We start from the raw sequence: 27430 nt of genomic DNA on the forward strand, positions 1-27430 counted from the left end.
CAGATGGTCAGTATACGTTTGAGGTTATGTTATCCATTATATAATTTTAAAAAAACAACAAAGATTAGAGAAATTTAAAATGAATTGAATACAAATTTGTGTAAAAAAAAACAAAACCTTGTTATTTCTTGACTTATATGTTGGAAACTTCTGGACTAAACTATCTACAATTAGCTCCACCTCAACCAGCTTCAGCATGCCACCTACACACTGATGCTTCAGTAACCATCTAATAATGTAATTATATGTCAGTCACATGATGCCATTTTTTCTGCAGAACCAGTACTTTTACTTTTGATACTTAAAGTACATTTTGCTGATAACACCTCTGTACATTTACTTCAGTATGATTTTAAATGCAGGACTTTTACCTGTAATGGATTATTTTTTTTACATTGTATAATCATGCATGTCAAGAGCTTTTCAATTATTGTTAATTATCTGCCAGTAAGCTCAAAACACTCTCAAAATAATAAGTACAATACAAGGAGGAAGAAAAAGGTGTCATAATCACTGTCATAAGTTAATATAGGTGGAGGAGAAGGTGTTTTAACACTCCTTGTGTGACTTGGAAGCTGTTTCTCGCTATTTTCTTTGGTCACATTCCTTTTCATCTTTTCTTTTTTCCTGCTGCAGGTTTAATAACAATAATAGTGCAATTCAAGAGTTTGATATAATGGAAGGAAGCAGTCACAATGCGCCATGAAAGAGCAGTTCTATTATGTCTATAACTGGTGGGAATGACTGGAGTTGATTAGAGTGCTGGTTTTACAATAATGGTTTCAGTCCAAAACCTCAGTGAGGTTTTTCTCACTCTACAGTACCAGTCAAAAGTTTGGACACATTCTCCCATTCATTTGAGTGAGAAAGTAATTTTCAGGTAATTTTCTCAGATACAGGGACAACAGAAAGTCAATTTCACTGACCTGAGAGGAGGCCTAATTAGTGCTTTTAACGACTGTGTTTTCTCCAAAATGTCAACATTGTGCTAAGTCCAGTACATTAGTACATCTTCATGATTAAAGACCAGAAGCACTGAGGTGGCACTCACCAAAATGTCAAAATATTTATTTTCTTCAAGGCTTGATAAAAAATTGCATGATGGGAATAAGACTACATACATACAGTTTAGGTGCAGGCCAGTATTTCACAGAATTCTACTGATGACTTCTGAAGGGTACACAACATTACTGTGGTGCTTCTCCCGGCTTTTGATCCCAAATTTAGGAAAGTATGTAACAACCTTTTTGTTTTACCAAATAAGTTGTGATGTCACAAATCATGCTTGTATGTACATTTCTTAAACTGAGATTTAAGGTTAGCACAGAGAAACTTTCCCTTTCTCGTGTCAAACTCAAAACACATTTCTGAGTGGAGGGCACCTTTATAATTATCTATAGGAAAGAGTTGTTGGCTGTTTTAAATAAACTGTCTGGAATAATGACTTAAGAAATCCAATGGCTTTCTCAAAAGGATACAATAGAGTAATTTTTTTAGGGAACAGAAGATCTAAAGGCTGTTTAATTAACACATTTAAACTTCTGACTATTTAAAATGTGATGATGTAGCAAATTGCTAGGTTATTTTTTAAAATTTTGATTGGATTAGATTTATTAATACATCAATAAACCTTCAGAAAAAAAACAAGATTTGACGCTCTTTTAAATGCTTGTGTTAATAAACATTTTTTCTCGCATTGATTCACCTTTTTACATTCAGTTCAGTTCAATCCAAACCTGCAGCCAGTGCCCATCCTGTCAGGCAAAACTAGAGCTAGAGCTTAATATTAATGTGTTCACATGACACCGAGGTGTGTGTGCACGCGCGCTCCAGCTCACAAACCCATTCAATTTATTGTCTTGTAGATCAAACCTTATCATCACACTCTGACTCGTGCACAATCAGTTATTATTTTTGTTCATTTTTCACTTTTCACAATTTTATTATGTTATCACACATAGTGGATACAGTTTTCTTCTGCGTATTTACAACAATCATTATATTTTCATACACTTTGTTGTCATACTTTTGATTTTGGCGATTTTAGCTTGAAAAACATGACCTGTAACTGAATTCCCGAGTGATGAAGTGTTGTTTGCTTCCATGACTGTCTTCTAAAAACAAGTATTAGACACTGATTATATTATTCACTAAGACATTCACAGATAGATGTAAAAAGCGCTCTGAGCTACTTTTCGCCTGTTCAATAATGCGCACACACTAATGTCCAAGTAAATGTCATGCGCAATTACGCACGCAGTCATTTAGATTGTGGACTAGAGAAACATCACTACTAATAGTTATTTAGCAAGCAGTGCCACAAAGGTCATAAAGTAAGCGGGTCCTGTGCTTACAGCTCTAAATCAGCGGACGTGGTTTCTCTATAGACATTAAACACATTACGCAAGCCTTTACAGACAAAAAGCGCGGATGAAAGTCGCATTTATCATGAGCAGAATCTGGTAAATTGTCTTAAAATAATGTCGCTTGTCGTCATTGTGCTTTCTGTCAGCTCTCCTCGTGCCTGCGTGCCTTTGTTGCCGTGCGCCCTCGGTGCGCTTTGGTGACTGTTTGTTGACGCATTTCGCGCTCTTTCGACTCATTCACAACCATCCCCAAACACTAACCCCTGTGTATCAAACCCCTCAGTTTGTCCCTGAACTCCTTCCTCATGAGGCAGTAAATAAGGGGGTTCAGGCAGCTGTTGGTGTGCGCCAGACATACGGTTAGTGGGAACACATACGTGTGGACTAGGTAGTACGCTCTGTCCCAGTTGGCAACATTCAGTTTGACCAGCACACTCCACAGAGTGATGGCATGGTTTGGCATCCAGCAAAGAAAGAAGGACAGCACGACGATGGTGATAGATTTTGTAACTTGCGATCTCCGTTTGGGATTGCTTGTTTTCATACTCCGATTGCGGATGAAACGCAGCAGCATAATGTAGCTGATGGACACGATGGACATTGGCAATACGAAGCCAACAAGTATTTTCTGTATGTGATAAACTGCTAACCAGTACTGTCCACCAGGAAACCTCAGCAAACAGAGTTTTTCTCCGGTTACGTTGCTGACAGTTGAGAAGATCGACGTTGGCGCAGTCGCCAGAGTCGCCAGTGTCCAAATGATTGCGCAGATCCATTTGGTGGAACAAGACTTGTGCGCGGTTCTGTTGTTCAGAGCAGTTGCGACTGACCAGTAGCGGGTCACACTCATGGCAGTGAGAAAAAAGACGCTGGCGTACATGTTCATCACGGTGACCGAGAGGATGATTTTGCACATGGCGTCTCCAAACGGCCAGCTGAAGTCCAGCACGGTGTCCACAGCCCAGAAGGGCAAAGTGAGCACGAACTGGAGGTCCGTCACTGCCAAGTTAAGCACGAAAAAGTTTATTCTGGACTTCTTCCTCTCTTGTTTGACCCAGATGAAGAAGATGACCAGAAGGTTCCCCATCAGACCCGCAGCACAGACAATAGAATAAACAAGACAAATGAAGAATCTCAAGACCGGGCTCCCGTCCGCGGTCACGTCGATGTCCTCCAGGTTGCTGAAGCGGTCCAGCTCGCTCACGGACCCGTTCAACCAGAAGCTCTCATTGTCTTCATTCATGTTATAAGCTTACACTCTTAACAATAATAGGCTAGATAGATAATCAGGATGCCAGTGAGGTAGAAAGACGCATTTCTGTCCAAATAAGACTCAAGCTTGGAGTGCCACATTAATGATAAGAACAAGATGCCATCCCAACTCCTCTGTCTGTATCCTCCCCACCCTCCTGTGCTATCATCCCTCCCTCCTCCTCTCCTCTCCTCTCCTCTCCTCTCCTCTGCCCCTCCAAGACGCACCATCATCCAACATCACTGTTCTCAGCTCTGAGAGTATGAGAGGAATGCTTCACCCTCTCGGGGGGTGTGTTGAGGTGTTTAATGGCGAACACAATAGCTTTGATGCGTCCATCAGTCTTGTGTGTAACGGGGGCTCCACGGCGCGTCATGCCACGATAAAGCTTCCCTGTCAGCTTCCCAACATCTAATTAATAATGTCAAATGTTTATATTGAGTATAGACAGTGTCAACTTGGGAAGGCACCGGGTAGAGTTGACAAAGCGTGCGTAATTGGTTTTGTAGCATCACAGCAGGAGAAAAAAAAAAACGACTCTTTGCTGCCACCAAGTGTTCAAATTTAAGTATAACAGGCTCTGCAACTGTAACATCCCGCTATAAACACCAAAAAATCTCTTAAAAGAAGGGAAAACACACACACACACACACACACACACACAGAAGTAACAGAATGCATTTTATTACATCTAAACTTTTCTACATAAACAGGTAACATTCAATAAGTAAACAATTTTTTCCAATGCAGGTAATAAATATTTTTTTTCACTTGGTATATTTGTACAAACTGACAAGGGTCCACTGTACACCGTCTTCTCCTTGCCCTCCTTGAAAAGCCTTTTATGATTTTCTCGGATTGGAGCCGTGAAACAGAACCTGTGAATGTTTTAAGGCAGTGAGTGCAGATGTCGACTCGAGTCTGACTTTGCGATTATTATTTCAGTTGTTTGAGACTCTTTATTGGCCACAGTCCTTTTTTTTTTTTTAATAGTACAGCTTTCATTTTCTAAAAAATATATAAATTAATTTATTCTCTCAGCTCTGAATTGACACACAAAAAGCATACAAACGGACATCAAACACCCACGTTTGGATCTGAATTTTCAGTTTTCCATACAGACATAATATACACATTGTTGACTTTTCCCTTTTATTTCAGGTGAGACATCATGACAACCAGAGAGTTGAGTTGCTTGTCGAAGTTGTCTGTGAGAACACTGCTAATAGTAACTACTGCTAATAGTGGCCTTATTCCATTCATTTGACTCTGTGCAGACGCTGGCTTTGGCTCAGTGTCCTCTCACAGAGCTTGAATCGTGCAACACACAAGCTGCTGCAAAAATCCTGTAAATATAGTACGTGTGTGTTCACGCCTGTGTGTGTGACCGAAGGAGAGAGTTTGAGATGGCGACTGCCCTGTGCTTATCCATCCCTGCATGCAATCTGACATTTTGTTAGAGAATGAGAGTGAAAGAAAGAAAACACAGCTCAATAATAACTGCTTCCCCTTTACAAAACTAACAATTGTGAAGCACAGTATGCTGCTGTGGACACTTGACATTATGAAACAGGTTGGTGGGGAGGATCTGACTTTTTTTTTCGGTCATCCCATGTAGACACCAGTATGTAGAGCACTTCAACAGAAACACATTCAACACGGTCTGCTCTCACTTCATCTGTGATCGACACAAACACACACACACACACGTGTGTAATCTGATGCACTGTCTCGTGACACTCGTGAGGAAAGAATAAGTTTAAATAAATTAAATCGTGATCAAAATGTATTAATTAACTGTGACCACCTAGTCAAGTATCCAAATACATGTGATTAATATTCAAACTAACATGATGTGGAAACTAAAGGATTCATCAGTACAGCAAGTCAACACTTTATAATGAGGGTGCAAAACACATGTTTCACTAATGCGTGACTGAGGTTGATTTAATGCAGGATGTATCAGGAATTCCTGTTGTTCACTATTAAGAGATGTGCAAGTCTGGAGCTGCGATGATTAGTCGATCGACAGAAAATTAATCGCAAACTGTTTTGATGATCGATAAATCATTTTGAGTCATTTTTTAAAGAAATTCTCTGGTTCCAGCTTCTCAAATGTGAATATTTTCTGGTCTCTTTAGCAAACTGAATATCTTTGGTTTGTGGACTGTTGGTCGGGACAAAACAAGACATTTTAGGTTGCTGGGCTTTAAGAAACAGTGATCGACATTTTTCACCATTGTCTGACATTTTATGGACCGAACTAGTTGATTAATTGAGAAAATAATCGACTAATTATTCAATAATGAAAATATTGTTAGTTTCCCTATTCCTTATTAAAGTCACCATGAGTTTAAGTAATTACTTTAAGCTTAATGGATCAATTAAAGAAGAATTAACTCATGTGTTCTTCATACATTCACTTCTCTGAAAACAGAACAGCACCTGTTCTCAGAAATATCCAAGAAATACTGCAGTGTTTCACTCTGATATTGTGATGTACTTTGAGACATATTTTGTGTCATTTGTTTTATGTTGTTTGTCTGTACTCGTTGTTGCTGCCTACCTTGGCCAATCAATGAGGTTTTCCTGGTTAAATGGAAGTTAATAAAATGCTGCATCAACCAACAGTCATAGTTTAAGTCTCATTTATAAGCTTGAGGGTGGAGAGTTTTTAAAGGCTTTTCTCAGTTTCTTACGATGATTGATTTGTTTCTATATGAACACACTATTTTCTGCCAAAGTTAGAACAGTTTTTGTAATTTCACATTTAAGATTTCTGTGTTATTTCTTATCTTTATCTTCTCACTGGTTTGAAGTGGGAGCGAGATGGGTATAACATGACAACAAGGGTCCCTGACTGGAATTGAACCGGACACGTTGCAGTTGTATTGTACACGTAGTAACCATTTAGCTATCGGGTTGCCCCATTTTTATCATTTTAATTACTTGTTCTTGTTGAAAGAAGTGAAGTGTAGCACAGAAGAGAACTAAAAACCAAAAACATCTAGTAGGTGCCATCTAGTAGGTTAAGAAAAGAGTTTAAATTGTTATAAAGTAAGAAAAAAAACTGGGTATAAATGTTGTGTCAGGAATATGATCGACTCAACATTACTTGAGATTTGTCAGAGTTGAGTTCCTGTTGATGCTGCAACATGTAAAAGGTATTGTTGTTCTTTCAGAGGGGCTGATTAAACGTGGGGTTAGAAACGCTCTTTTCTATGGTGGCATATAAAAACATGTCTGACTGTTCCTGATGCCGTCTGTATGTGCTTGTGTGTAACTGGTTGTTTTTTGTCTGTGTGTCTTATTTCTGTTCTATTTCTTTTGCTCGGGTCTCTCTTGCAAAGGAAATCTTTATCTGAATGAGATTATCTGATTAAATAAAGGTTATAATATAATTAAAAATAAATGTAGTAAGGCACTGTGAGTTCATTATTAATTGATGATCCATTAAGAGTTTACAAATCACTCTAAATCACAGTGACTAAATAATTTCTTAACAGTGAGCACGACACAACCACTGCATTAATTAATGCATGAAATCATCAGTTATACATTACGTAAGCATGTGTTTTGTACCCTTATTATAAAGTCAGCTCCCAAGAAAATATTTACATATTTTCATGATCAATTAACTGGACAGTACCTTGTGAGAAAACGCGCTGCTGGCAAAGAAAATAAAAATGCATATTAAATAAAATCATAACAGCTCCCGAGTGACAGTGACTCACACGTTCACCCACAGAGGTCAAACTATTTGTAAAAATATAATATATAATAGAAATAAGAATACAAAATAAATAAAATACTGGACAACACAGGAAATAAACAAGACTTGTTCCGGCAAATGATTGAGTCACTTTGAGAGCCGGTGGTTGGTTCCCATGAGAAGAACAGGGAATAAAGTTAAAGATGCAAAGAGAGGGGGAAAGGTGGAGGTCGTTTTGGGTTGTCTACAGTCTCCCAGTTACTTGAAGGATAGGACAGGGGATGTCAGGGGATGGAGGTTGCTGTCAGAAGTGATTATCTCATCATGGTGGGGCTAATTAGGCTTTCAAGTGAGCTGCCTGTCTAGGACATCTGAAGTGGAACATCGAGGAGAGACTGATAAGAGGGGAACTCTGGGAAAGTTTCAAGGACACACAGACCGGAGGAAGGCTGGGCTTGACTGCGCAGGAGAAGTGTCACCGCTAAATGTGACTTGACTACAGTCGATCTGTACGACACGTTAATAACCGAAACGGAAGCAAAGACTAAACGTGTGTCTGCTATCCAAAGTCAGAAAATGTTCAATACATTCATGAGCAAACCCTGCGTTTTCAGTTGAACGGTGACAACATCGAGGTGTCCCGAAATCTTCACCTCGCTTTCAACATTATACACCGACAAGCTTGCAGAGTTTTTTAAGTTCCAGACAGGTCATGTATTTTTAAACCAGCTGGCTTTGTGCCCAGTCTAAGTTGGCAGGTTAAGATCTCCCTCTCTCTCTCTCTCTCTCTCTCTCTCTCTCTCTCTGTGGCACTAAGCAGCCCGCTTACACTAACTATTCAACGCTTTTCCACAAGCCGTGTCCCAAAGATAACTCCCAAGACAAGTCCAGACAGTCAAAGATATCAGTCACAGGTCAAGTCTTCACAAAAAGCTTAGACAGAGAAACAGTTGATGTTTAAGAAAAGGGGACAACGTTTGTGGGTGACCATTTAAGACATTCTTTTGACTCTGAAAATACTTCTCTATTATCCCAAACACGCCGGGAAGCATGCACACAAACAGGCACTAGTTTAAACTTGGTCACTATCCCCAGCAGAGCTGTGGCACATCTCACGGACGCCTGTCTCTTTAAGACAGGCTGCCACACAACAGCTTGACCTTCACGGATATTTGTTGATTCCTTTTGAACAGTCAAGCAAAAAAAAAAAAAAAAAAAAAGAAAAGAAAAGAAAGAAACTGAGAAGACAAGAGCCACTTCTAAGAATAAATACCAGCTGAAACCAAAGAAGAAGAAGAAATAGACACTTCACTGAAAACCCTGTGGCACACAGATTCAACTGCACTCTGATCATCATTGTGATAATTTTCATAGGTACCATATATGTTATTTTTGGCATTGTGCAAAAACAAAAAAAAAAAGACATTATTCCAGCTCTAAACTCTTAATTGGCAAGTATAAATAGCTTGAACCTCCAAAAAAACTCCCCATTTTTCTAAATGCTGTTTACCAACAGAGTCTTTAAAAGGAGTTTGAAATCAAGGAGTGAAAATTAAAAACCAGAAATGGCTAATTTCCAACTACACACTCCCCATAGCAGTAACCTGAAGGTGTACGGGAATGCATATATATATTTATATATATATGTATTGTTTAAATATTATACATAACTTAAAAGCATAATAAAATTATTAGTACATGAATAAACTGTAAATCTGAAAAGTTCTCGACATTGGATAGAGAAATAATACACCATGTATTTAAAAATGAGCTCGAGCAAGAAGAAAGAGAGAAATTAAAAGTTCATATTGGAGAACGGATGCGAAGGAAAATTTAAACAGGATATAGCTAAAAGAGAAGAATAAGATAACCAAGTTGTACATGGCATAACAGGCATATGTATAAGCTTCTGTGGAAAAAAACACCCAACCTCAGTCCTCCACTTAAAAACAGCGATTGAAGCAGCTCACTAGACTGAAAATGTCCCGGTTTAACATACAAAAGTAAAAGAGGAAAATATATTTTGTTCTCTGTACACGGTGTCACTCCTCATTGTCGTAAAAAAGAGCCTTCGTCCTTTGTGTTTTTGCTCAGGTAGCGTCTTTGCTGTTTGTGCCAGGTTGGTACCAGTGTGAGTCATTGATAAAGCCCCATTACGCTCAACAGCTTTCTGATCTGAAGTCAGTACACCAACACAACCTCCACAGCTGACCCCTTTAAGTGATGACTCAGTGCTGTTCTCGGGTCAGTCTATTGAAGGGAACCCCGGGGCCTGTTACCTGCTCACAATGTTAGTGCTCTTCTAGTCATTACAACTCCATAAAACGTTCTGAGTTTGATGACTTGGGGCCAGTCTAGTTTCTGGATCAAACCATTACCCTGCAGTCAAAAAGTTTGTGATTGGGTTCATTACTGGATCGTAGCTGAACCCAACGAGAGTCAGTCCAACGATATAACGTCAGGTATCCCGCCGTAAATAGCTGCCACCGCCGCTTCAGTGCTGCTCCGGCTGGCCACCACCCCGGGGTGTGTGTGTGAGGAGTGTGAGCCCGAGTGCGAGGACGAGGAGTGAGTGTCACGGAGGCTGCTGGATGAAACCAGGCTGCTGCTGCTGCCCGAGTTGCTGGCTCCGTTGGTCGGCGCGGTCAGCGAAGTCGCCGAAGATGCTCCTGACTGGTCGAGGAACAGCTGGGAGGACGCCGAAGAGGAGGAGGTGCTGTAGGGCAGGAAGCGGTTGAGAAGCAGCTCGTGGTCGTCTGAGGCTGAGGCGGCCGCCGCTGCTGCCATCACCATGTTGTAATGCTGAGAGAAGCACAGGAGAAGAGGAAGTGTTAGTCACACGTGAGCTCACATTTAGAAGCTGATAAAGTTACCGGGGATTGTATTCACAAAACTTCCCAACGCTAAAAGTAGCTCCTGACTGCCTGAGCTAAGAGAAACTCCATGTTTATGGTCTGAGAGAGTGATTCATGAAACATAGCATTCAAATCACTCAGCTGCTGCAGGTAGTGAGCCTCGTCATGTCAGATATCGAGATGGTGGGCGACTTAATAAGAATCCACTCAGCTCACCAATAAATTGAAACAATCAAATAACTGAACAATAACATCTATCTATCTAATTTCTTCCTTTGCTTCTGTGTATAAATGAATATTTTCCTTCACAAACCTGTCACATGTCGCCCAGTCACTGCAAACAATAAGTTCTTAGCGCCTCTTTTCGTAGCTCAGGAGTTCCCTTAGTTCTTCAATAAAAGTTGCTCTCAGCAGATTTGTGAACAGGTCTCAAGAGGAAACTTTTAGCTACAAACTTTTTTGCGCCATTTGGTATCTAAGATAAGATCTTCATGAATTTGGCAGCAGCAGTCAGGCTGTTTTAACTCCTGGCAGCATCAAAGATGACACTGCAGAACAATTTAAACATCTCACCTTGAGATAAGCTATTTAAAAGATTACATATTTTGGGGCTTAACCTTTAACTTTTTTCATATTGGCAAGAAATTGCTAAAGAAATAAGGAAAAGTTTTGGAATAGAAGTTGATTGCTCTTTGTCACTTTATACCTGAGCAAAATCCCAGACAAACTCATAGCTCAGGATGAATATCTTTATAAAACACTTTTGGCTGTAAGCAAGTGAGCCATCACACGGACCTTTACCTTAAGACTACTATACTATATGATGAATATGTAAAATACTGGAAAGAATGTAATACACACCCTATATGTACCTATAAGATATATATATAAGATATCAACCCATCCTTTTTGTCTGATAATACTATTAAAAATAAAGTTGCAGAAAATAAGAGATATCCACCTCCGATATCTGCCTCCACCCCTCAGTGTGGCTCACTGCATTGAAAAATGACATTTAAAAAATTCAACAGCAACGTCTTTCCAGCAGCAATGTCCCAGTTAATCAACAGAAAACACTGCCTACAGTCTTCATAGGGACCATTTCTCTGGCTGAAAGAAGTTCCACAAAAAAAAAAAAAAAAAAAAAAAAGAACGGTGAGGTCTGTGGATTATGTTATTTATCAACAGGGGTATTGGTTCTGAAAAATAAAGCTGCCTTTGAATTTTTTTAATGCAATTCTGCAATGCTAAACCTTAATTGTACTGGTGTGGCAGCAGAATCAGAGACTGATATTTCAGACCTCACACTGTGAGAAAGTGAGTAAATATATGTTTTTTTAATTTCTGAGGACAAACCTTTAAATTATATAAATGTTAAATGACAGAACAGAGCTGAATGACAGAGGAGGATATCAGAAATCAGGAGATGTCTTTTGTTCGACTGCCTCAGCGGATTCAACCCGCCAGTAACCGGGGGGCAACAACCACCATTTGTCAAACGTCTCGCTCTCATGTCTCCTTAAATAGCCCAGAGAGACAGAAACAGCCAGGGAGGATGACATTTAGTACTCACAAGTAGAAATCGAAACAGGTACACTATGTACCAGCAGGTTGTGTGACATTTTATGGGTAATTGCACCAATTACCATGTTTCAAATATGTTTTTTAAATTTGTAAGTGGTTGACTCTGCATGAGGGAAGTGTTATGTTTACTGCAGAGATGGTATTTTGTATGTAGGAACACTAAGGCTCAGGGCATTTGCTTTGTTTTTTGGTAACCACAGGAGGGATTCTGTTGAAGCACAGAGTTGGAGCACCTAAATTATTATAAAACGAACCATCATTACGCTCTCCTTTCCAGTTTCACCAGTGGCACCTCAGCAGACAATGACTGTAACATGTTCAAAGCGTCCGACTGACACGCCAACTGTCATGAAGAAGTGATTCACAGCTGGTAAAATCAGCATCTTCAAGCTTTTCTCCACACAACTTGACAGACTGTTGTACGTACCTGATGATTGTCGCCTTGAAGAAAAGAGAAGAAGTTCAACTCTGGAAATCAAGGACAAGCAGAGTAAATGGTGAATATCGACGAAAATCAGTATGAGAGATGAAAAAATATTGATCACCATTCCCCAAATCTCGAGCTGATTTTGTCCCAGTTAACAGTGAACAACCCAAAGTTATTCCAATATTTACTATTGGTGAAGACTAAAGAAACCAGAAATTATTCATTTGTATTGTATTATATTAATTTGGGAGGCTGGAACCAAAGAATTTTAGCATTTTTTTCTCTTGAAAAATGACTGAAAACAATAGTTGTCCATTAATTTTCTGTCTATCAACTAATTGATCAAATGACTAAGCACCACAACTCTAGTTAGTTGTCATTCTAAGAGTAGTTTTGAACTCTTTTCCTATCAAATTCCCTCCTGAAGTTCAATAATAATTTAGGAAAAGACTTTTTCCTTAATGTATGGCAATATTACGTTTGGTTTATTTGCTTGTTCTTTGTGAAGCTATGTGTCAGGATTTTTATGGCTCCACAATTACACCGAATACCACTTAAAGCTACAGTATATGTGCTTTTTCTTATATTTTTTAGTTGAAAAATGCTCCAGAGCATATCTTAATGTGGGACAGTTGTTGTCAAAGGCTTGTGTGACCCCTGACTCATATTGGATATTCCTTTATCAAGTTTTTAAGTGAGTATTGCCCTTCTACATGACCAATCAATGTGTGAATACACTTCTGGTCTACTATTCCTCCTCTTGCTAACAAGCATCCTGCAATTGAAGAGCTCCGTTACTTCCAGTCCCCGGGGAGAAATCAGTACATGGCACCATCATGAGGATGCAGGTATTGCATATTGTGGCTTTAATTTACACTAAAATGTGGGGATTCAGCCACACAGTCACAAGATGTACAGATGGACCCACTAGATGAAGGATGAATGGAAAAACAAGTACAGTCGGGTTTAAAAAGATGTTTTACAGTATGTGTTTGAATGTCTCGCTACCTCCAATTTGTTGTTCCAAGTGATGAACTCGCTGCCATGAATATTCCCAAATCACCTTGTGTCTGTGTGTGTTTGTCATTACCTGACAGGTCATTGGGGGTGTGGTAGTAGGGTCTATAGTCCTGGATAAGTGGGGGGACAGGAGGGATGTAGCTGGTGTCCACAGCTGGCATGCTGGGAGTACGGCTCACAGGAGAGGCCTGGTGGTGCAGGTTCAGCACTCTGAGGGCAGAAAACAGAGGAAGAGGTTTATCAAGTAGCCTCTTCATTTATAATTAAGCTTTTATTTCGTGTCATATTTAAGAGGTAAGTCACAGAGCGAGCCGTCTCCTCCACTGAGCTTGAAACACAAACCTTTGAACAATAACAGTGACAGAATTCGTTAACCTCTTCCACTCCCACCACCCCACCATAGACCCATTTTTTCTGGGGGAACAGGGGATGTTTAGGGGGAGATAGCAGATCAACAGTATATCCAACATAGAAGTGGTACGCATCATCTGAAAGATGGGAGCCTGAAGATTAATTTGAGATGCAGTTCAGCACCATGTGTCAAGTTTTTCTAGTAATAAATCTGTAATGAACATTGTGTTTTTGTTAGACGCCTATTCAAATTTGAAATGTTTAGAGTGTATAAAGGGTTAGAACATTATGATGGAAGTATATGATGGCCATTCCCATGCTCAATTATGTCTCATAAGTTGAGAAAATGTAACCATTTTTGACCACTCAAGAATTGATAAAAATGGTCAAAAATCCCTCCAAAATACCACATTAAAACACCAAGACCATCAGGAACACCATAGAGAAATTCATGCTGTGATTTGGCAGCAAAAGCTTTTGACATTTGGAGATTTCTGTAAGAATTGCATTTTTCGGTGATTGGATGGCACTTCTGTTCTGGAAATTGGAAATCAGAAACCCCCTTATTGTCAATATACTTAGAAAAGCCAGACACCCTCTGAATGCTCTAGGTCTCTAGTTTGTAGTTGTAAAGTTTCATGAGGTTGTGATTATCCTAGAGGTCACAATAGGTCATTTTATACAGTGAGGTCAAGTTTAAAAAAAAATGGTCTCACTATGCCGAAATCCACAAGAATCTCAGCTTTCCAGTCATACCAAATTTATGCAATTCCTAGACTGTTTAGGGACCCCAGTATGCAGAAATATTCAAATACACAATTTTTAGAATATAGACAAATAACACATTTATACTGCATGCAAAAAACTGCAAGGTTTTTGCTCCAAACTAAATGGGATTCGCATAAAGTGGGCATGTCTGTAAAGGGGAGACTCATGGGTGCCCATAGATCCCATTTTCAGATATCTTGAGGTGAGAGGTGAGGCTTTAAAACTGAGCCCTCTATAGCCTCTGAAAGACAGTAATGTCACCCGCGGACACCAGCATCCTCAAGGAGTGGAAGAGGTTAAAGTCAAATGAAGCAGCAGCAGTTTCTTCACAGATGAACAAAATTAATTTGACAGAAAATGCAGCCATTAAAGTTTCAGAAGGCCTGGATTCAAATCTTTAATAAGATATACTTGTTAGCTCAGAGATAATGAATCTTTCCTGATCCTAAGAGGTTTGTAAGTGACTTCTAATTTGATATTTTATATACATGTGGAAGTACGACTGGCAGAACTTTAATCCTCTGTTTATGATGCTCAGGTGCAGAAAGGCAAACAGATTTAGTCTTTTTCTTTTGGAAAAGTCACCCATTTCTAGATCTGTACATCAATTTTAACTTTCAGAAAGGAGTTAAGACACAAACGTTTCTCAGTCCGCTCTCTCGGCCGTCTACATTGAGTGCAGTTCATGAAAAATGATGAAAGATACTTGTGTATTCAAGTGTAACACTCATGAATCATTTAACATCTAGACACTTAACCACCATCCATGCCAGCAACTAAAATGAGCCTCATTTCCACATTTAATGAAATACAAACTGTGAGTGGAGAAGAAATCACAATCACAGGTGTGTGTCTGACCCTTTGTTGATGACGGGTGGCGAGGTCGGGGACATTGAGGGACACGCTCTTTTGGCTGGAGGAGGCAGCGGCGGCGGAGGCGGCGAGTCCTGTTCTTCGTCTTCTGAGGAGCTGTCCAGTGTCAAGTCGATCACCTCCACTTTGTTGCTGCCATCGCTGCCGCTGTGGCTGGACGACGAGGAGCTCCGCTGATCCGAGCCTGCGGACGTCCGACATGAACCTGGAGAAGCAGCAGCGACAGGCTGGTTTATGTGGTTTTACGTTTTTTTTTGTTTTTTTTTTAAACTGCACCATATAAAACAAAGACACACAAATGCAAATAATGTGTAAACACACACATTTGTCCCGCTCTCATATGAAATAAAGTGTGTTTGTTACTATGGAGAAGGCAGTTTACTCAGTGGTATTATGATTGATGCTTCACCAAATTAAAACTGACAAAGCATAAACAAAGCAGAGAGGGGATGTAAATGCACATTCTCTCTTCTTACCATGTCTCTTTCATCCTTGTTTAATTACTTCCAGCCTCCTCTCACACTGCCTTTTTTGTAAAAGAAACCTCTCTGTTCCTCACCCCCCCGTCCTCCCCCCCGGTCCCCATTCACTCCTCATGCCCCGTCTCACCGTCCAGTCCGTTGTTATAAGAAGCAGAAGAGACCTCCTGCACTTCTTTCTTAGACCTCATGGGGGCCCAGCTGCCATCCTCCTTGAACTGGATCTCATCACAGTCCATGCAGCTGTTCAGGATCTCCACAAAAAGCCTGGGTGGATAACATATACAAAGGAAACAAACAACTTTTAACAAAAGGTTGAGCACAGTGGAAAAGACAATAACAAGAAGAATAAGTTCTAAGAGACAATCAAGCTACTCTGCTAACATTGTGGTCTAAAGGTCTTAAAAACCTCAAGGAGTTAGAGGAGTACTGCACTGAATCTTTTGAGTATAAAGTACTTCACTGCCTGTTGTCTTAAAAGTCAAAAGTCGAATCTCACATCGGTCTAAACACAGCTCACGTTCCCTATTAGTGAAACAATCAAACACTGTTTTCTGTTTCTGAACGATAGGAAAAGCTGATACAGAAGGATCAAAAAGCAAAATTGCTATGAATGCTTGGGCGCCACAAACCAGTTATTCCTTAGGTGAGTTTTCTGAACGGTCCTGCTTAAAATCCCCAAAGTCAGAGGGTGTGAGTGTTTGATGCATTTTTAAATGACCCAGAGGTACTGCTGTGAATCCAAGCTGACTACAGCTTTTGTACTCCATGAAGCAGCCAACTACAGCTACAATTTCAGAGACACCTCACAAGCCTACAGGCGGTGAATACTTGATAAAGGGCTGGAAAAAAACGTAAAAAACTATAAAATGTCAGAATATAGTGAAAATGCCCAGTGCCTAATTTCCCAGAGTCAAAGGTTACATCTTTAAAAGTCTTATGTTGTCAAGACATCAAGTTTACTATAATGTATGACAATGAAAAGCATTCAATCATCACATGAGACACTAAATCCAGCAAACTTACTTGAAATTTGCTTAAAAAAATTACAAAATGTTTATTCAATTATCAAAATGGTTCTCTATTAATTTTCTGTGAATTGACAAATCCATTAATTGACTAACAGTTATAGCGCTGATTTGATACTCAAACTGGCTATTTGGAGAAGTACTCCTTCAAAAAAATCGGTTACACATGAGATTCAAAGTGTTTGTGTAAAACTGTTGAATTTGAGATAAATGACATCAGTGATGCTCTGAATATTAATTACAAGGAACTGGTTGCTCAGGTTTTAATGTCTCCTGTCAAAACAACATTTTTACGGTTGGATGGATGGGGACAGTAAATGTGCCAGTAGCGGTCGTTAAAAGTTAAACGTTTTGGTAGTAGTCGTTAAAAGTGAAAGACAGGCGCCTGACAGAACCTCTAAAGCTCTTTAATTAACACGTTATATAACTTGTTTGTTTTGTTTAATCTGTACAGAAATCTCAGTGTAAAAACCCACATGTTGTGTTTCTACATGAGGTTTCAGCCGGGCTCAGTGACTCTCTGGTGTCTTGGTGTTACCATGAGGTTGCCTAGAAACCTGCAATGTTTCCCAAAATGTCCAACTATTCCTTTAAAGATTTTCCTTTTTAGTTAAGACAAGGGTCACTTTTAATTAAGGAGTGCATTAGCTGAATTTGGAGAAAAAAAAATCCCAACTCAATATCCAGCTTTTTTCTGGTGCTTTCAACTGCTGAGCAAACTCCATTCATTGAGGAAGACTCAGAGATGCTGTTGAAAGCTCTGTGAATAGGTAGTAAGTGGACCATGAGTTGAGATTCCCTTTTCTCAAACCGTTTCCAGCGCCGAGAACCATCTTTCACATTTACTTATTTCACTGATTTGGTCTTTTCTGGTTGGAAGGCGTAGCAGCTCAGCAACATTTAGGTTAAATCTTCTGTTCAGTTTGAACGTTCTTTGTATTCACTCCTGACAAACATCTCATCTGCATGATGGGATGACGGGGGGTTGGGTGACTTACCCGTCGATGATGAGGTGTTCGTAGGGGGCCTTCTTGTCACAGACAGGACACACCCAGGTGGGTTTCTTCTCGTTCATTTGGATGTAAAGTGTGGCGTCAAAGCACTGCAGATGGGAGCATGTCAGCGCCCGGCATGGGATCATCAGCCGCATCTTCCCCAGCTGCACAGTGTACACACACACACACACACACACATACACATAGTCAGGGCATAAAGAGGACACACACAGCAGGGACGGAGGGTATACGGGATGCATAAATGTCATAAACATGCCAAAACCCAGATGGAAAAGGTGTGCGATAGGGGTGCACGAAGACAGTTTGACAGGTGGATCATGCAAACAACCAGAAGTTAAGGGCATGAAAGCATGTTGGGACATAAACACAACGGATATGTCTTTGCATGACTGAATCACTAAACTTTGCTTTAACATTGATAAAGAGGAGGGAACATGTTTACCGGGCAGAGCAGCGACACTCGAAGGCTGGTCGTGGCTATTTCACTGTCTGGGTCTGCTGTTAGCTTCTCTTTGACTGTAGGTGAGAGGTAAAACACACACACACACACACACACACACACACACACACACACACACACACACACACACACTTGAGTGACTGAGAACTAAACAGCAGGACCTCTTCTTACAATTACGCTCAATCTCTTATTTCAGACTGAAACTCCTTTACTACTTTTAAATCAAGGTCACAAATGCAGAAGAATTCTGTAAATGTATTCAAGAGCAAATCGTGCAGCGTTGAGCTGACTGAGCCCTTCTGCATCCTTTTCTATCACTTTCCATACAGTAAGATATACATGTAAACAAATATATACAATTTTATGATTGAAAATGGTGCCTTATCTGAAATGGGGAACAATGTGGCCATCTGACTATGGATGTGAGTGAAGCAGCTGATGTAAAGCTTCCTCACTTAACAGAGCCTTGAGCCTTATAAGACAGTATTCTTTATTATTTTATCAGACAGACAACATATCACCAGCATATACTTAAAATCATGTATCTTATACTCATATTGCACAACACTGTCCATATAAAACCATATATTGGCCAGTTAATATCACAGTTGGATTTATATGGCCATAAACTCACTGAGAAGTTATTCTTGTGGTAAAAATGAGTAGGGATGCACCAATCTGACTTTCCCCAAATTTAAAATCTGTATAGATGACTGTGTGAAACTCACTGGGGTCATTCTCATTTAAAATAACATTGTTGTCTATTGTTGTATGTCTTGTGTATGTTTAGATAACATTAAGCAAGTTGTGGTGCTAAGACTTATGGAAGCCCATTTCCGCCAATGTGATGAAAAAAAAAAAGATCCTGCAAGTCATTATAATGAGAAACTTCCTTGAAATTATGACTTAGTATCTCAAAAGAATGATCTAGTGGCATAATGCCTGTAGATGGCGTTGTTCAGTCATTTTCAAGCTAATTCATGAACTGAAAAATGTAACAAATAGGTGGAAGATGAAATAAGAATGAATCATAGTCTTTATAAGTAAGTCATTATTTCAAGAAAGTTTCTCATTATGATGACTTACAGGATCTTTTTTCTTTCATCACATTGGTAGAAATGGGCTTCCATAAAGACTGACTTTACAATTACAGGTTATATTGGAAACACTGAATTTTGCACTGAAATTGTCACAGAAACTGTATTTAATGAGGATGTGTACCCCCCCTCCACTTAATAAGGATAACATCGGGCCTCATAACGATTTGACAGTCCAGACAGGTGCATCCCTACAAAAGAGGTTCAGAGTCCTTACTGAGTGCTCTGGAGTGGTCTGGGTTTCTGATGCCTTTGGCCCGTAGTCTCTGTAACAGCACTGTGGACGACTGCTGCTTCACCAGGTACACCGCCATGGAGTAACTCTGTGGATACACACGTACGCAACAACATAATTATGTGTAAGGTAATACGTCATAAACCCCACATGGAGACAGTTTTTGCTTGTCAGGTGACCAGTGACAGAAAGGTCCTTCAAAAGTTTTGCTCAAGGACACTTATGCAGGCTAGATGCTCGACAGCAGAGTCTCTCTAACCTAAAATCCACCTGCTGCCCTGAGACTGTGTGTAAGGAGGAACAGACGGCAGGAACAACCTGTGAGTTGCACACTGACAGTTGAGCCCGGTGTGTATTTCCTTTGAAAGATGGTTCCTCTACTGCCATCTATTGTGTCTGCAGAACAACATCAAACTCCGACCTTCTCCATATACTGTAATACCCTCTTCCCACCAACTGGAACCTGGTGCTGGTGCAGGTTTGCAGCTGGTTCAACTGGCAAAACCTTCTAAGAACTGGATTTCTTTTCCACGAGCTAGAAAGTCAAGTCATTATGTAACTGTACATGCCTCTGGTTTCCTAGCAACGCTAATGCCAACTTTATTTTATTGAATAATATTTTTAAATTAATTTCTGAATATTTTAAACTAAAATTCTGGCCTAATCTTACGCATTGCACCTTTAAAAAATAAATATATTTAACAATTTGTCAATTATCATCAAACATTGAGGAATTAAGACGCCCTTTATTGGAAGTTGTAACAGTGTTCAGTTCTTACCCTTCCAATCTCAGCGGTCCACGACACCACAATGGTATTGGGGACTGTGGTGGACAATCTGACCAGTGAGGTAATGTTGATGGGCCGGCTGGGCCGCTTGGGCTCTACGCCGTTTTTGGTTGGAGGAAGATAACCCTAGAGAAGATATTAGAAGAGGAAAGAAAATAATCAGCATTTTTGTTGTGAATATTCAGAAGTTCCTCATCAAGATATGTTGGAAAATATGTTCAATGCTAATAGGATGGACAAGGCAGAATACAGCTACATAAATAATATTAGCTGGTTGTTTAATTCAGCGTTTCTCACCGGCAGGTTACATGGCTTCCCGTTGACTTTCACACACAGATTGGGTGGGAAATGGTCTTCCTGAGGACAGCTTGTCTCTGACAGGCAAAACCGCAACTGAACTTGAACTGAGAAGTCGCATTTGGTCCCCGAGATGTCCCTTTGAGCACAGAAACAGATTTATAACCACACATCTGCAGAAACCGTGCACATGTATGAATAATTTACATCTAATTCAGAATCCTGCGTTGACAGAGTGGCTTCGCAGGTGTTCAGTTTCTTCTTACATTGAGCTGCTGATCTGCTGGACTTGCTGTGGCGTTAATGCAAAGGCGAAACACGTCTCCTGAAACCGCTGGCTGTTGTCTGAAGCTGCAGACATAGAGATAAAGGAGAGACAAATTTAATAACAGGGGAACCTACACATCAGAACAAGAGGGAATAATTAAACTATGATTATGTCAGCTATTTCTGAAATATATATATATATATATTGAGCTAACCCCTGCAAGCAAGAACACAGCAAGAAGTGTGAGGAAGTATGCGTACATCAGTGTATCAGTGGGTTGTCACTGACATTAAAAGCAGTATTCAGTAAACCTTGTATACATGAAGAGACTGGAAGTCGAAACCAGACCACCTCAGGCAGAGGTGAACACAGGAAGGTGTGTAGCAGTGTGTGTGTGTGTGTGAGAGTGTGTGTGTGTGTGTGTGTGTGTGTGTGTGTGTGAGTGCGCTCTATTTTTAGGCCGACCCACAGGTGCTGGAAATAACTGGTGCTACTAGCACAGCCTCCATTAAAGAGGCAGCAGGTTCTGAAAGGCTTGCAAAATTCGTATTTGTTAGAGCAGGGTTAGCATGACCCAAGAAGCAAGAGTGGTTCAAACCTAACTCTGTTTTATATTTGTATTTAAGGGACTAGTTCAACATTTTGGGAAAATAGCAAATTCACTAAGATTTAGATGAGAAAATAGATGCCACTCTTACATGTGTGTTAAAGATGAATATGCAAATAGTTTTAATTTCCAGAGTTGAACTGCTAGACACACAAGATGTCTCCTACTTCACTGTAAAGTCCGTTCTCAGTATTTGTGCACTGGAGGCTTCAAGTTTCCACATCACACTTACTGTATGCAAGCTGCATACTGGACCATGATTGGCTCCAAACTAGTTGTGATGTCACGAAATCCTGCTGGTATGTAGACGTATTAAACTCTAAGATTTTGAGGTGAGCAGAGAAACTTTGCCACTTTCAGCAGATGAATGTGAAACAAACAAACAAACAAACTCTGCAAATACATCATTCTGCACAGCGGTGAAGCCAGAGCCAGGAAGCCACTGTGTGAGCCAATAGTGAACCTTCACGCTCAACAGTTTCAGTTTTTTTAGACCCTACAATGTACAATTTATTACAGCTCTCTTCTTTTACCTTGTAGCCTACTTTTCAAAGCAAGCATTATGTAGGAGTGATTCTGTTCTGTTATGTGCAAATATAATGAAAATAAAGTTGAATTGAATTCAAATCTGCCATTCAGTGTGGTTCTAAAAATTGAGAAAAGAAACTTTAAAAGACCTTCTTTAAAAGGTCGCTTAAGTGCTATAATGCTACAAATGAGCTAAACAGCAGAGAAAAGCAGAACATGTTCAGTCTGGAATCTGCTAAAGACCTAAAGACAATCCAGAAAGAAATATGGAATCACATGTATTGTACATAAATGCAAACTATTAAGAGATTTAGCTGAGCCTGACATCAGCGTGTCTGAAATTAAACATAAAATATTGTTTTTCCAACCGAATCTTAGAGGCAGGACAGACGACTAAACTCTGTCTCTATGGGAAACTGTTTTGTTTCAAAGTGAAACCAACTAAAATCTTCACTGCTGAGCAAATGCTTTTAGCATTCACCACAAGAACGCTTCTTACACCGGTGAATAAGCATGACAGACCAGCATAAACATTGCTGATGTGAGACGTAATTGCTGGAGCTCGGTAGGAAACTTTAGGCCTGAAGGCTGTGTAAGTGACGGGGGAAGATGAATTACAAAATTACCTATCACAAATCCTTTCATGATTGTTGCCTTAATTACTTAAAGTTAGGTTGAGCTGTCAATGAGTGACTGCTTAAAACACACATGCAGAGAATCCGTGTGCATGCACGTTAACACACACGCATGCATTGTACACGCAGCAGGGAGAAGCACACGGAGGTAATTTCTTTCCATGTGGGACGTTTAGAGGGACGAGGTCTCGAGTCCCCGTGGATGATTACTGGACCAATCATGTTTCTCCTCTCATCAGCCTTTCAAACAGCCATTAATTTTTCCAGTAATGAACCCTTTTACCACCCACATGGTATATAATTTGTATGGCGTATATTTACGGTACGTTCCTGCATCTTTTTTTTTGGGGCGGCTGTCTGTGCACTGCAGAACAAAATCATTCGCACCGAGTGTGCTTTCGAACAACAGTCTTCCTCCTCTCCGGGCACACGAGCTATAAATAGAAAGTGCTCTCTCACTCACTCACTCTCTCTCACTCCAAACCTCCCCCCCTCCCCTTCCAACCTCCCATCTCTCCATCACTCCATAACTCACTCACTCTCTCTGGCAGTGGATTTGTTTCTGGTGTTTCAGTGTGTGTGGTTAGAAGAGATATGAGAGGGGTTGAAATGAGCCTTGATTGATGTCTTCCTCTCTCTCTCTCTTTTACACACAAACACCCACTGTGGGTTCTTTAAATCTAGTCTTTTAAGATGCATACACACTGCCTGACATAAATTTAAGGATGTTTTTATTGGTCTGACACACTGAAGTAATACCATTAAGACTAGATATCAGGCCTCGGTACTTTATCCAACAGATTTGTGTCCATTACAGAATTTCGTAGTATAAATAAACTGTCGAGTACAAAAGCTGTAATAATTTCTCATATTCCTACTTCACATACAGGATTATCTCAAGTTTTGATTTTATCCCACGTAGTTACTGCAGAATCCAGCAAAGTTGACGACTCGAGTCATTATGAATAATTATGTTGACTACATCATATGCAGAATGTAATTTCAACACATGAAGTCTCTACTTCACTGAGAGAGGACAGAAAATTAATGACGCTATGAGCAGAACTGTAATTACTGTTATTAAGCACATTTCTGCCACTGCATGTAATCATATTTCTGCTTAATGGCGCTTATTAGAATTTAACCGTTAATAAATCATTGGGACATTAATTTTGAGACGCGAGTGTAATTACAATAAACAAACAAGACTACACAGCAGAGATGACTGGCAGCTTCTGTCACTGAGATCTTAAACCGGGCTTCATGCAGGACGACAGCATGTTTCGACTGAGCACGACAGCAGGTGATTTTAATAAACCGGGGAAAGTTTTTCCCAAGCTGTCATGGAGAGAACAAACTTCCTATGAAAACAATGAATACACTTCTTACAGTTTGAGATGGACTGCGTGATTGATGCTTAACTTCGGGTCCAACTCTGTTCAAATCATGATTCAGACTTCAGAAATGATGTTATACATGTCATGGTGGTTTGAGACGCTGGCTGTATTGGTCACTAAACTGCCTTTGACGTTGTAAATTAAAATGAAATACGGTAAAATGAAAGTCCTGGAACGACAGATGGGAGAATGAGTAACAGATGGAAAAATGACTTGCAATGGGTGGGTTGATGTTAACAGCGAGGAAAAAATAAACCAAACAGGACCCACAATATACATTAGACGAGGTGGGATTGAGACGTGGTTGCACACTATTTCACTTAACTTAACGGGCACATAGCACGCACATTTCAAGGTCTATATTTATATTTTGGTAAAGATATATACTACTGGCATATCTTTGCATGGTTTACAGTTCAATATTTAAGTTCCTCAGTTCAGCCTCTGTCTGAAACAGGCCGTTTTTATCTCTAGTAGCAAGATTTACCTTCTTTTTCTTGTTCTATACTCAAAATGGAAACTTTTTAAATACATCCGTTCGTGTTCAAGTCCGAATCCGATCGGAAATATGAGAGTGGACAACATGAACGACCCATGGAACAACCTCAGCAACAAAGGTGACCTAACGGCCGGCCGTTTGTGGTCATGCAAGAACGATCTGATCATCCAGAGGAAGAAGTAGGGGTAACTTTGCAAACAAAGCTTTCAGAGCAGGCTGAAGTCCTGCCTTTTGACTTGCAGGGAGCATTTTTTTTTACATATGTTCACCTCCAGTTCTCAGACTTTTATCATATTTAACATCTGACATCAAAACAGTATAAAAACAACAGCAAACCAGAAAAAGCATGACATCTCCCCTTTAAAGCAGCACTAATCGATATTTTATACTAACAATGGAACAAATGACTATGTTTAATGTCAAAGGAGTCACTTGTAGCGACAAACCCGCAGAGAATTATTGACTGACTGCACTTCCTCTTAGCTCAGCTAATTGTTTTGGTTTTACGGCTCACAACTCGACTGTTTTGGTTCAGTCTCACTGCTCTAATCAAACTCTTTTTCAGAGGCAACACAAAGCTCTGATAAACTGACTGAACACTAGTCGCCAAGCACCAAACAGCAGACAGGCCATGTTAAGAGACTAGCTGGTGAACATAGTGAAGCATTTAGCAGCTCAAGGGACGGATGTTTCCTTCAAGAGTGGATGGAAACAGATAGAGGGAGTGAACATTAGCCTAATCACTTTAACAAGGACATAATATGTCAAATCAGTGATTTTCAGCTTGTTATTGAGTTCTGCCTCCAAACTGGATGCCCAAAAAAAGATTAATGCAGCTTTAAGGAATGGTTAAGAAAGATACTATCACTGTTTTGTTTTTAATTATGCTAATCTTGAGGGTCAAATACATATGATGATAATGATGTGGACGACAACCAAAACAGAAAACATTTATGTTTGAACTAGATTCATGTTCCAGCTTTGTCACATCTGGTCTCAAGCCACTTGTTACATTACAATGAACATTTTCTACATGTTGTCCTACAGCTACACTGAAAGCCAGCTGTACCTCATTTATTACAGCATTTCTGAGGGAAACTACGGGGAAAACTATCAACAGGCTTTGCTCGTGGCTACCAGTGCCTAGTCTGAATATTCTAACAACTCTGATTTTGAAGTTAAAGCCTAGAAAACCTCGGTTCTGGGTTTAGTTCTGGTTTGAAGGAGAGACGTATGAGCTAAGCTACAGAGAATGTGCTCTGCTCTATAGCCCGTCTTCAGCACAACAAAACCCAGCTGGAGTTTATTAACTTGTTAGTGGCTTTTGCTACTTTTTCTCTGTTTGGTACACCACAGGCGCACAGGCGCGCACACACACACACACACAGACACACACACACACACACACACCATATAGCAACACTCACAGGCAGAACAAAGACAAAAAACAAAGAAAGCGTCACTCATATTCAAAAATTCTCGAAAGATCTACAATAAAAGGTCAGACTGGATGCTACAGTCATACATACACATGCACGCACACACACACACATACAGACAATTTAAAACTTTTATGTGTTACTTCCTCTCCCACTAACAACAGTGATTACCCTTTATTATCTGCATAAGGTTGTTGCACAGTTATATTTTGACGGGGCTAATTAAGGCATTCCAGTGTGCTTACAGGCTGGCATTAAATGTGCTCAGTCTGGCAGCTGGACCTGCTATTCCTATCAATGCATATAGCGAGCATTTCACAAGGTCTTTACAGCCGGGGCCCTATGCAATAAGGGCCACACCCAAGTCGGCACGTCTCGAAACATACGAGGAGCGATGTCAAACGTCTGACGATGGGAATGACGTCAGAGAAAGTTAAGTGAGAGTCAAAGAGCCACAAATGTTTAGAGTTACAATCAGGATTTGGATCTTTTTAATCAGGCTTCTCATGAGCATTGATGATACACCAACTCAAGACATTAGACCAAAAAAAAAAAAAAAAATTGACGCTGGTTTGATCGTCTCTGAGAGAGGGAAACCATTTTGTGCAGTGTGTTTATAGTTCGGTGCAGCCAAGGCTCCTTTGTTGATGTTCATTTGTTGTGAGAAGGCAGAGTTGTTTACAGTGAGATAAAGATTCTGCTCAGGATCATGCAGGGGTCAGGGTATGAGCTGGTAAATCTCAGGTTGTGTTTTGATGTGCTTTATTGGTTTCTGCACTGTAGATGTTTAGGAACGTTACCATTAGGCTCGGGTGGTATCCTGACATTTCACCGGGGTAAACGGTATATTTGTATTAAAAAAAAAACAACGTAAAAGCTGCATCTGATAAGCTGTGTCTAATAAGCGATTAGCCTACTTAGACAAGTCTTAGTGGGTTTAAATACTTATGGCACATAGAGTAATGACTAGATAGATTCTTCCATAGATTCTTGCTGGAGGACCTGATGACACTTGTTGCTACGGCGGATACGACACATCAGCGGGCTAAACGGAGATGATGTGCTGGTGGTGGTGGCAGACTGGCAGATCATGTGGCTAATAAACTGCTTTTGTAGTTGGAAGAAGTTATCTCAAGATAAAATTATGTGACATTCGGGACTAAACCCAAAATACTCCCAAACAGTATATAGTCCTGTAACGTTATCCTCGCCATTCACAGTCGCCATCTTTCTAAGCACAGCTGCCTGTTCCACCAGTAGAGACTGATCTCTGGTGACGCATGCTCTGCACTACAATACATCACCTCAATACAGCATCTCCATATCAGTGTAATAGAAAGAGGAGCGTTTTTGACAGTAAATCATACCTTCGAGATTTCTAAATGCCCTCCATTACCGTCATACCTTGATACCGCCCAAACCTAATTATCATCAGTTGATAGCATTTGT

The 27430-nt window shown here is 40.1% G+C and overlaps 2 protein-coding genes across 2 annotated transcripts in view; both read right to left on the reverse strand.

Annotated features, from left to right (window-relative positions):
- Positions 1-1917: 1917 nt before the first annotated feature.
- rxfp3.3a1 (relaxin family peptide receptor 3.3a1) lies at positions 1918-4151 on the reverse strand. The gene has a single exon (XM_067584321.1). It carries the CDS (start codon positions 3607-3609, stop codon positions 2623-2625), a length of 987 nt encoding a protein of 328 aa, XP_067440422.1. The 5' UTR covers positions 3610-4151; the 3' UTR covers positions 1918-2622.
- A 135-nt stretch (positions 4152-4286) lies between these two features.
- The window catches only part of LOC137179544 (E3 SUMO-protein ligase PIAS1-like), a 62813-nt gene continuing 39669 nt past the window's right edge, over positions 4287-27430 (reverse strand). Inside the window, exons 3-13 of the mRNA XM_067584308.1 lie at positions 20875-20959; positions 20609-20747; positions 20303-20437; positions 19506-19611; positions 18174-18247; positions 17714-17874; positions 15818-15954; positions 15194-15413; positions 13287-13426; positions 12197-12237; positions 4287-10132 (exon numbers count right to left, since the gene is read on the reverse strand). Of these exons, the coding sequence (XP_067440409.1) occupies positions 9770-10132; positions 12197-12237; positions 13287-13426; positions 15194-15413; positions 15818-15954; positions 17714-17874; positions 18174-18247; positions 19506-19611; positions 20303-20437; positions 20609-20747; positions 20875-20959 (1601 nt within the window). The 3' untranslated portion in view covers positions 4287-9769. The remainder of the gene's footprint in view (positions 10133-12196; positions 12238-13286; positions 13427-15193; positions 15414-15817; positions 15955-17713; positions 17875-18173; positions 18248-19505; positions 19612-20302; positions 20438-20608; positions 20748-20874; positions 20960-27430) is intronic.

Source organism: Thunnus thynnus, chromosome 1 (genome assembly GCF_963924715.1).
Source record: "Thunnus thynnus chromosome 1, fThuThy2.1, whole genome shotgun sequence".
Lineage (NCBI taxonomy): Eukaryota > Metazoa > Chordata > Actinopteri > Scombriformes > Scombridae > Thunnus > Thunnus thynnus.